The sequence below is a fragment of the Saimiri boliviensis genome, chromosome 2 (assembly GCF_048565385.1).
Source record: "Saimiri boliviensis isolate mSaiBol1 chromosome 2, mSaiBol1.pri, whole genome shotgun sequence".
Lineage (NCBI taxonomy): Eukaryota > Metazoa > Chordata > Mammalia > Primates > Cebidae > Saimiri > Saimiri boliviensis.
Window position 1 is genome coordinate 127,743,676 of NC_133450.1, and position 10,845 is coordinate 127,754,520.

Below are 10,845 nucleotides of genomic sequence, written 5' to 3' on the forward strand. Positions count from 1 at the left end.
CACACTGGTGACGCTGCCCACGCATGCCACTGTGGACAAAGATGGATGCAATGGTGTGTGTGTTGAGGACCGAGTATGTGTTGTTGTCAGTGTGTGACCGCAGATCAGCTGGGTATGTGTGCTGTGGCTATCAGGTGCGTGGCTGTGCTTACATGTCAGTGCGTTTGTGTTTCAGCGCTGCTAAGGCCCTGACTGCGATGCTGTGTGTGTGTGTGTGTGGGTGGATGTGACTGAATGCGTACACCGGTGTCCGTCTGTTTACAAGTGTGCTTGTATGTTTGGGTGTGCAGGTGGCTCTGCGTGCGCGTCTGTGTGCAGGGGGCCCGCACATGCGGGAGGATGCCTACGGTTGCGTAACCGCGGGCCCACTTGCCTCTCTGCACTCGTGACTAAGCGTGTGCCACCCCGGACGGTGTCTACACTGAATCTGGGCTACAGTGTGTTTGAGTTGCAGTGTGCGTTTGCGTCGCGGGGTGTGGGTTGCCACGGGGGCAACTCCATTCTTCTGTGTCTTCATGGCTAGGGGTACTGGGGGCGTTAGGCTTTTCCTGGGTGTTTTTCTGTGTGCGTGTGTGATTATGTGCTTAGTTCATGTCTTCATAGTGCGCCTTTGTATTTTCCTGGGTATCTAACCATTGCACGTGTCTCTGGGACGTCGGCAATAAGTGTTTCAGTGTTCCTGCGTCCTGACTTGTGCTCTCCGAGGGGATCTGCGGCCCAGGTTCGATCCCTGCGACTTGTCCTAGGCAGGCCTGTGTGTGCGCGGCCGCGTGCTGTCCTGTTTCGGGGAACGTGTGCCAAACGCGCGCGGGGTACCTGTGCCCGTCTAGCCGAGAGTGCACCCGTGTGCGCGAGCGGGCTTCCGGGACGCCGCAGTGGTGGGGGGCGGCCCTGCGAGGGGAGGGGGTCACCCGGACTGGCCGGCGCCGGCCCAGTGCGCACGAAGGCGGGGGCGGGGGGCGGGGGCCGCGGCGGGGGGGGAGGCGGTACGAAAAGGGCGGCGCGCGCGGCGGCGGCGGCAGCTCCCCGGCAGCGGCGGTGGAGAGCGCAGCGCGCAGCCCGGTGCAGCCCTGGCTTTCCCCTCGCTGCGCGCCCGCGCCCCCTTCCGCGTCCGCAACCAGAAGCCCAGCGCGGCGCCAGGAGCCGGACCCGCACCCGCACCGCTCCCGGGACCGCGACCCCGACCGCCCCGCGATGACCGCGACCGAAGCCCTCCTGCGCGTCCTCTTGCTCCTGCTGGCTTTCGGCCACAGCACCCATGGTGAGCCCCCCGGCGGCCCGGCTCGCGCCCCCTCTGGGGAAGCCTGCGATGCCCCGCCGGCCGCCCGGTGCCCCGCACGCCCCGTCCCGTGCGCCCCAACTCCGCCCATCCCGCCTAGCCCTAAGCCCTGCGCTGTGCCTTTCTCGCCCTCCCTGCTACCCTCGCATGCCAAGCCCGACCCGGGGGTCCCAGGGGGCAGGGGAGGTGTGAGACCCCCAGTCCCTTCCCGCCTGGCAGAAGTGGCGCCGGAGGGGTGTCGGTGCGCTGAGCAAGGAGGTATGGAAAAACGAGGTGCTGTGGTGATGTCTTCTGTGAAAACGCTCTGGGGTGCAACTTTGGGGTGTCCCTGCGTGCGTGTTCGGGAACAGGTCTCTGGGGAAAGTGGGGGGTGACTTTGCCGTCTTAGCCCCCAGTTCCCAAGAGAAGCCCAGTCTGAGCTCTTCCTGCGTGGCGCGTTTCTCTAGGTGAGGGGCTGCGACACTTCTGTCTGCAGCGGCCATCTGTCTCTGACAGCGAGAGAGTTGCCCCCTTCCCGCAGCGCCCCCCCCACTCATTGCACCAGTGGTTGTATGTAGGGGGCTGTCTGGAAAGCTGGGGAGCTGGTTGAGTAAATGCACACAGTAGGTGCCTATTAAAGTGTCAGAATCTCTAAGCAGTGTTGCAACCTCAGCCGGCTTGGCTAAGCAAATCCTTGTGGCGTCATCGTTTTCTTACTGCGAAGACTGTAGGGGAAAAGGGGAAGATTTGACCTGGGTGCCTGGCTAAATAGGGAATGAACCTTAAAAAGAATCCAGATGCCTTACTGGGGAGCCCACCAGGTGAACCTGTCTGGGCTTTCTTAGAGCTGAACACCTCAAAATCTGCTCGCCTTTTCGGCTCAGGTTGCAAAAGTGACTGTCAGACTGTATGGGGCCAGGGATCAGTGTGTTTCCCTCCACTGTCCCGGTCCTCGCTATTAGGAGGACTTGAGGTTTTGTATGTGCTTTTGGGGGTGAGGGGAGAAAGGTGTTTCTCCTGCTCCTGAGAACTAGGGAGTGTACTGTGGCCATCTCGTAGCTGGGAACCTGGCAGAGATGTTTTCCTGAGTGCATTGAGCCCCATCATGCTCGGATAGGCAGTGCCTACTGTGTGCCAGGCTGGTAGGACCCAAGAGGACTGTTGGCGCCCTCGAGGGCAGCGGCAGGTTGTGTGGGAGAAGATAGGCTTTGCCTTGGTCTGGGGCCTGGAGGGGTGAATTGTATAACCTTTCTTGCACCTCAGGGGCTGAATGCGTCCCGGCCTGCCACCCCCAAAATGGATTCTGCGAGGATGACAATGTTTGCAGGTAATAGAGTGGCTCCTCAGAGGCAGCATGTGGGGGCCACGCAGAAGCCTGGGGAGTCGTGGAGTCAGGCAGAAAAAACGGGGGGGGGCTTGGCCACTGCGCTGCAGCACAGCTCCCCGGCCCCTGCAGAAAACTGGCGGGGCGGGCGGGGGAGGTGAAGGCAGGGAGTGGGGGCAGCCACAGCTTCTCGGAGGTGGGTGGCAGGTGAGACCACTGCAGGCCACTGCAGCAAAACGCAGCATTCCCCTGGGACCTCGGGGTCCCTCCGAGCTGGCCCCTTGGTGTGGCGTGTTTTCTCTTTAAGTTTTCCCATTCAGGTGGCTGGTGTTTACTTCCCAGGACCACCGGCTGGTACTGTGCAAAGACCCTCAAGGGTTCTTGGTTCCACAGAAAGTAGCCTGAGCTCCCTCTCTATCCCTGCTCCCCCTCATGTGTCCCCATCTTTCTCCCTTCACCCCGGCAGGTGCCAGCCTGGCTGGCAGGGTCCCCTGTGTGACCAATGCATGACCTCTCCTGGCTGCCTTCACGGACTCTGTGAGGAACCCTGGCAGTGTGTTTGCATCGACGGCTGGGACGGGAAACTCTGCGATATAGGTTGGCGCATGCCTTTGTCCCTCCCAGCCCTGGTCCTCACCTGCCTGCCCTGGCCCCCAGCCACCTCCTCCCAGCCTCCTGTTGCTGGCTGCCCTCACTTCCTCATTCCTGCACACCTCGTGCCCTGTATTCCAATAATCTGTTTATAAATTTCCTGTGGGTATCGAATGCCTCCTCAGAGGTAGGGACTTTATTTTGCTCTCCTCTGCACCATCAGCACCCAGCACCCAGAGGAAACACGGGGTGGGGGCCGGGGAGCTGCCTGTTGAATAAAGAGTCACAAAAGACACACACAGCTGGGCCGGTAGGACCACAGACCCCAGATCACCTGTCTGCGTCGTGGAAGCCCAGAGATAGACAGGGCTCAGGGGATCTGGGAGCTAAGACTCCCTAGAAAAGCACACGCAGGACTGTAAAAGGCTGAACACAAACAAATGGGGGGGCGGGGGGAGCCAGCAGCACTCAGTGTTTGGGGGGCAGGTGCTGCATCAGGGCCTGGAGAACAGGGCTGGGGGACCTGGACTGAGCGGGTCAGGTGTCAGAGGCAACTGGGGTTGGGAAGGGCTGAGAAAGGGTTAAAATGAAGATTGGTGTTATCTGTTGATTTCATTAATTTATGCAATCTTTGCCTCCATTACCCCGAGCAATTGAGAGTTGGCTGTCACCGCATTTTCAGGCTGCGAAATGTTCGTCTAAGCCCATTTTCATTTGGCAAAACCTGCCCTAAAGTCCGGGCAAACTCAAGTCCTAAAAAAAAAATTAAAAAAAAAAAAAAAAAATTCCCAGCTGCGTAGCAGCTTATTCTCAGGGCCTCTGTCCCATGGTCCCCAGCATCAGCAGAGATGGTACAGGTAGGAAAACTGAGGGTCAGGGAAGTACAGGTGTCTGCTAAGGGATGGGAAAGAAGTTGGGCAAAAAGCCAGCTATTACCCTTTCCCCCAGCCCCAGAAAGAGAGTTAATTTTTATCTATGACAGCATCTAACAGCCTCCCTTAAGGAACACCTAAGAGCATTTTGTGGGCCTCTTCCCTCACAACCAGGATGGCCAGGGCAGCCGAGGTTCCGAAGCTGAGCTCCCTCCCACCCCACATTGTCTCTGGTCCGTAATTCCAGCCCCTCCCAATATGGTGCACAGCTTCCCTGTAGCTGACTCATGATCTGACCGGCGTCTCCGCTGCCCCTCACAGAAGCAGCAGCAGCAGCTTGGAGTCGTGTGGGGATCAAGGGGAGCCCAGCTAAGCCACCATTTGGGATCAGGGTTAGGCTTTTAGCCTGGAGCCCATCTTTGGTATCTAAATGCAGTACACCCTTGCTGAAATATTCCAGACAAATGCCTCCCTTCCTGTGGGCCCTTGGAATGTCCCCTCCCCACCAGGTTGACAAAGGCAGCCAGCTTGGTAGGGCAAGAGAGTCGGGGTCCCAGCGAGGACACAGCTCTCCCTCTCCCTTTTTGCCCATCGGAGGCTGTCGAGGCCACAGCTGCTGTCCTGGCAGAGACGAGCAGTCTGCCCCTCGCAGCAGCTTAATTCACCCCTGTCTTAGTTTAGAGGCTCAGGAGGGCTGCCCCAGATTGGCATAGCAGGGAAAGCTACAGGGACGAGCTAGGGGTGGTCGCCAGCTTTTTAGTTTAAATTGAAGATTCCGAGTGACAGGAGAGCCAGGAGCAGAGAATTAGGAGCCTGACACGGAGGCGCCGCGTGCTAATGCCTTGCCGGTGCCGTCCCGTAAAGATAAATCCTCTTTATGTGTCCTTGCAGCAAGCCTGGCTGCCACGGAACGCCACAGGGTAGTCCATCAACTCGGCGTTCAGGCTTTCCCTCCTTGATTGATTGCAGTCTCCCCTCCACGAGGGTGCAGGTCCCTTTGAGAGAGGGAAACAAAAGTACGCACATGTGTGGCCTCAGCGCTGGGGACCCCCCACCGTCAGCCTGCCTTAACTTGCTGTGTCTCTTGCTGGCCCTGGCTTTCTGTTTGGCAGGTGCAGTGGCTCAAATGATAGAAAATCAAAGCGGAAGAGTCCCTCAGAGATCGGCCAGGGAAAGACCCTCTTTTTATAAATAAGGAAACTGAGGCACATGATACGGGGAGGAGCTGAGCTCTGCTGCCACATGGTAGCAGGCTGGATACAGAGCAGGACAGGGGCCTCTCTTGGCCCCACTGGGGAGCTGGGGTTTCCACCGTCAGAGAGCCCCTGACGCAGGCTCTGGTGTTCAGCTCATCCTTGGCTTGCTGAACCTGAATAATGGCGTGTGCGTGATGGAAGGTGTTAAAAGATGGTGGAAATACACCAGTGCTCATGGAAACCTGCGCTCATAGGAGGGTGCTCAATAGTTACAATTTTCTTGCCTTTAAAAGATGCAGCCTTCTTACCAGGGACCCCTTGAGTTCAGAGCCTGAGTGCAAAAAGGGAGTCCACAGGGAGGTGGACGCAGTGCTGGGGCTAAATCGGGTTTCTCGATTTCTGACCAAGGGGCGTCATTACCACTGCATCCCCCCACTGCCCCTCTTTGATGGACAAGTATGAAGAGCTGGTGGTTTTACTGAGAGTTGGGCTGTATTCGTGGCCCAGACCTGTCCCCTGACAGGAGAGGCTGGTGAAGACAGGCCTTAGGGAATCTCAGCTAAGCACAGGGTTGCACGGAGGGGCACGACGTCTACAGTGAACATCACTGACACATTGCTGGACACGGGGTGACCTGGTGCCAGGCAAAGGGTACAGCTATCCTTTGGGTACAGCTATCCGTATCCGTGGCTTGAATATCAGTGGCCACGACTTTCTGATCTGTGACCTTAGGCAAGGAAACTCCTTCAGCTTCCTAAGCCTCAGTTTACCCACTTCATGGGATTTTTTTTGAGGGGGGTCCCTCACTCTCTTACCCCAGACCCCTCTTGGTGGCCATAGAGCCATTTTGAAGCCCTCCGGGGTCTGTGCCACGCCTGTGTATGGAGAGGAAGCTGAGTTCTCGCACTGTCTGTCGCCCTGCAGATGTTCGGGCCTGCTCCTCCGCCCCCTGTGCCAACAATGGGACCTGCGTGAACCTGGACAATGGCCTCTACCAATGCTCCTGTGCCCCTGGGTACTCGGGAAAGGACTGCCAGAAAAAGGACGGGCCCTGTGTGATCAATGGGTAAATATCCTTCCCGACTATGTGTGATCTAACGAGTCTTGCTTTTCTCGCACCGGCTAAAGACCCTTTCAGCCTAACCCTGTTGGATCTGTTGCCTGACGATGAAGTAAGTGTTCCTCCTGGATGCGGGTATTTGGGGAGGATGTGTCATTTCCATAATTTTTTCAAATGATCCTGAAGGCGATTTCTTATTCCCCTGATGTTCCCGAGTCCTCACGTGTGTGAATGACAGTCGATTGCAGTGGTGAACTGACTCTCAGAGCTGCATAATTTTCTAAAGGCAACATAATAAGAGATCAGAGTTCAGCGGGACTGAGGCTGTTTGTGAAACCCACTTGCTGTATCTCGGGGGTGGTTTTGGGGAACTGGCGGGCTCTGCAATTGGATTTTTCTGGGATGTCTGTGGAGGGAGCTGCCGGGTTGAGAGGTGAGGAGATTGTGCTTCTGCAAGCACGACAGGGGGTGGGCCAGCTGCCAGCTATCCTCAGTTGGGAGGGGCCTTCAAGACTGTGCAGTGGACGTAACAGACGGAATGGCCGCTGTCCTCACTTGCAACTCCCTGAGCAATGCTTCCCAGCAGCTCGGCTACTGTTCATCTTTTATCTCTTTGGCGACCCTGAGCGGTCCCCGCTCTCTGTTGGGTGGCGCTTAGCCTGAAGCCAAGGGAGATCTTGACGGAGGCAGAGTCTGACATAAGAATCCAAACTTGAACCCAGTCCTGGGCCTGTAGGGGTGTCCCTTTCCCCTGAAGAAACTGAAGCTAACATGCAAATAAGGTGATCTTGCCCCGACTTTGCAGGCTGTTGCAGAGCCAGGAGTCTGTAAGAGCTGTAAGCAGACATTCATGGGGCTCCAAAGAGCAGTCCAGACGGGGTCACACTGGGGGCCGGTGACCATTGAACTCCGTGTCTGCTTATTAGCAAGGAGAAAAACGGAGTGAGACCTTTAAAATACTTTGCTTTTCTTGCTAACAGACTTAAACCAGTGTGTCAAAATAGAGCCTAAGGTCCCTGAGGTTGCTTCAGACCCCAGTTCCCACGCAGCCGGCACCCTGATGCGGCAGTGCTGATTCTTGTGTTTATCGCCCCGTCTTCCCCGGAGTTTTGGCATTTATCAGATGACAAAGGGCTGGCTCGTTTAAAAGCACTTACATTAAATGCTCCTTGTGCTCCGCTTTGAGCAAACAGCTTTGGTTTGCAAGCTGCACTTCGGTGAATGAACCACTATTAAACAGCCTGGCAGAAACACCGGCTCGTGCCAGCGTACACAGACTCGGATTGCTTTCTCTTCGAGAGGCCCCAGGCGTGTCCCGCACAATAGCCTGTGGATCCACTCCGCTGATAATCATAACAATACTGAGGGTTGGCGGCCACGGTGGACGTAGGCAGAAAGGACGACAGCCGGTCCCAAGATAGAGTGAGGGGCACCCGTTCCTTGGTTCTTCTGCCCCAGCAGCCCAGGGATGGAGTTAAGGGAAGTGGGGCTTGCTCCAGTCCTGGGCTGTCACTGACTTTGCCTCTCTTAGCATCAGTTTCCCAGCTGGCTAGTGACTAACCCACAGTCAGTCTTCTGGTTGGAGAGGTAGAGTAAGAGTTGGGAGAGGACGTGGACATCCTGGCATGGGAGGTCGGGGGTGTTCCAGGTTAGCAGCAAGATGGGGGTGAGGTGGGCACCCACCCATCCCCCATGTGTACGCCTTTGGCTGGCATCCTCTGGCTCCCTCCCTCCCTCCCTGCCTCATGCACCTGATGTGCTTTGAGCACCTGCCCCTTTGTCAGGCCGGGAACCTTCTGTTTCGGCACTCCCCGCCGCACTGCCCTAGCCCAGCCCCCGAGGCCCTTGATGTGTGCCTCTTGTGTTCCAGCTCCCCCTGCCAGCACGGAGGCACCTGCGTGGACGATGAGGGCCGGGCCTCCCACGCCTCCTGCCTGTGCCCCCCCGGCTTCTCAGGCAATTTCTGCGAGATCGTGGCCAACAGCTGCACCCCCAACCCCTGCGAGAACGATGGCGTCTGCACGGACATCGGGGGCGACTTCCGCTGCCGCTGCCCAGCCGGCTTCATCGACAAGACCTGCAGCCGCCCGGTGACCAACTGCGCCAGCGGCCCCTGCCAGAACGGGGCCACCTGCCTGCAGCACACCCAGGTGAGCTACGAGTGTCTGTGCAAGCCCGAGTTCACAGGCCCCACCTGTGTCAAGAAGCGCGTGCTGAGCCCTCAGCAGGTCACCCGTCTGCCCCATGGCTACGGGCTGGCCTACCGCGTGACCCCAGGGGTGCACGAGCTGCCTGTGCAGCAGCCCGAACACCGAGTCCTCAAGGTGTCCATGAAAGAGCTCAACAAGAGTACCCCTCTCCTCACCGAGGGCCAGGCCATCTGCTTCACCATCCTGGGCGTGCTCACCAGCCTGGTGGTGCTGGGCACCGTGGGCATCATCTTCCTCAACAAGTGCGAGACCTGGGTGTCCAACCTGCGCTACAACCACATGCTGCGGAAGAAGAAGAATCTGCTGCTGCAGTGCAACAGCGGCGAGGATGTGGCGGTCAACATCATCTTCCCCGAGAAGATCGGCATGGCCACCTTCCACAAGGAGGCTGGCGACGAGGAGATCTAAGCAGCGTCCCCATAGCCCCCTCTACCTTCCCGGGGTCCCGCAGAGCTCACTAGACGCGGTCTGTCCTAATCTTTGCGGTAGAGTTCGCTAGCTCTCGTGTGAAATCTGGTGAACGCTACGCTTACATATATTGTCTTTGTGTTGCTGTGTGACAAGCGCAATGCTAAAACAATCCTCCCTCTCTCTCTTAATGCATGATAAAGAATAATAATAAGAATTTCATCTTTAAGCAATTAAGAGAAATAAGTATGTTATTCTAAACTCTAAATGAAATATCAAAAAAGACCAAAAAAAAACAAGGCAACAGTACCAGGGCCCCGTGCCGACGCCCCTCTCTCGGGGGTCTCGGTCGCAGGGTCCTCGTGAAACCGTTACGAGTGCTGTGCATGACCACTCACTGTGCAAAGGGCTTCAATCACTTTCGTTCGTTAATTCTCACACGCCACATCCGACTCGCACTCACTCCAGCACAACATCGCTGTCCTTCGATCTTCCCGGTTGATTTGAGAATTAGCTGAGTGCAGCGGCTGTGCGTCAGGCAGAGAGAGCCCCGGGTTGGCCGCTGGGGGGCCGGGCCCCGTCCCAGCCCTGCCACTAACTCGCTGTGTGATCCTTGGCGAGTCCTTATCCCAACCCTGGGCCCACCTTCTCACCCCTCTGGAGGGAGGGGTTTGAACACCCACCATCATGGTCCTCTCTGGCTCTAAAACTCTGAATTAGGAACGAGGGGGTATGGACCAAAACACTGCTTGACCCCAAAAATTAGGATCTGATGAAGACTTAAGTCTCATCCTGGGATCCGAAAGGTTTTGGCCTATCCTGGATGAACACTTGATGTGGAAATTTCTCCTAACTGCGTTTCTCAAAGTGGGGAGCCTCCTGGCCCACTTCCCATTTGGGAAAAAACTAGCCCCTCTGAGTCATTATGTGCCGTCTGGAGCTGCCACTGAGGCCTCCAGCCCTCCCCTACCCCTCCTCACCTACCCGGAGCCCTAGCACCGTACCTGCCCTAGCCTATAGAGATGTCCCTTGAGACTTGAATGCACCTTGAACCGTAAGTGCCCCTGGCAGAATCTGAGCAGCAACACAGCCCTCACCAAGGTTTTCACAGGGATTAGTGGAAATTGTTGCTTGTGGGGCGCTTATCAGTTCTGTGGCAAATGTGGTCGGAGACCTGGCCCACACAGCCATGGGTTTACATTTGTGTTGCTGAGTTAATAACCCTCAGATCCCCAAAGACCTAGCCAGCTTCTGAATTTTGAATTTGACTTTTTTTAAATACAGAGGATCTATTTTTTTCTTTTTTTGCAAAAAAAAGAGAGAATTGGGACAGAGCTCTGTTTAGCTTTTCAGCTTTTGGGGTTGGACAGCTAAACAGCCCTTGGGTACCAGATGGGAATATTTTGCTTCTTCGATGATTTAGATAAGAATCTAGACTCTTGGCTTTACTGAGTATTGCCGGTCCTGCTTACCTTGCTCCAGGTGTTTATTTCTAAGTCATCATCACCTTTGCCATCTACAGTCACTCACATCAGTCACCCGCACACAATTTCACAGTCACCCACCCGTCGGTCACCTGCGCCATCGTCATAACACAGTATGGACCTCATCACTTCATCGTCTTCCAACCGCCATCCAAGCCCGCTCATCCTGACTCAAAGCCTGACTGCCATCTGCCCATGCTCAAACACCCCCTACCCCTCACCAACCCATTGGTCTCTTCACTCCCGGTCCTTCCTCGTCCTGATTCCAAGCTCCGCCCCACCCTCACCACCTCCCCGCAATAAGCTGCCTCCCTGCAGAGCCTCTCCTACCACCCCTGTCCCCAACAGGCCCCTCCCCAGTGTCAGCCCTGAGTCCTGCAGCACCCGTCCCAGCTTCTCCCACCTCACCCCTAAAACCCTGTCACCTCCCCACCACCATTAT

The 10,845-nt window shown here is 56.7% G+C and overlaps 1 protein-coding gene across 2 annotated transcripts; it reads left to right on the forward strand.

Moving 5' to 3' along the window:
* Positions 1-1,006: 1,006 nt before the first annotated feature.
* DLK1 (delta like non-canonical Notch ligand 1) lies at positions 1,007-10,583 on the forward strand. 2 transcript variants are annotated; one of them, XM_010352365.3, is made up of 6 exons: positions 1,007-1,261; positions 2,522-2,585; positions 3,049-3,179; positions 6,166-6,307; positions 8,172-8,451; positions 8,671-10,583. In XM_010352365.3, the coding sequence occupies exons 1-6, from the start codon at positions 1,195-1,197 to the stop codon at positions 8,917-8,919; spliced, it is 933 nt and encodes a 310-aa protein (XP_010350667.1). In that variant the 5' UTR covers positions 1,007-1,194; the 3' UTR covers positions 8,920-10,583. The 2 variants fall into 2 exon arrangements, with proteins under 2 accessions (XP_010350667.1, XP_003941655.1); XM_003941606.4 differs by having other exon boundaries at positions 8,172-10,579.
* The last annotated feature ends 262 nt before the right edge of the window (positions 10,584-10,845 follow it).

What these genes read in the sequence shown, in the direction of transcription:
- DLK1 (XM_003941606.4), top strand. Translation starts at nt 1,195, where the DNA reads ATGACCGCGACCGAAGCCCTCCTGCGCGTCCTCTTGCTCCTGCTGGCT. An exon ending in TTTCGGCCACAGCACCCATG is followed by an intron (nt 1,262 to 2,521) that starts GTGAGCCCCCCG and finishes CTTGCACCTCAG; the next exon opens with GGGCTGAATGCGTCCCGGCC. An exon ending in CGGGAAACTCTGCGATATAG is followed by an intron (nt 3,180 to 6,165) that starts GTTGGCGCATGC and finishes GTCGCCCTGCAG; the next exon opens with ATGTTCGGGCCTGCTCCTCC.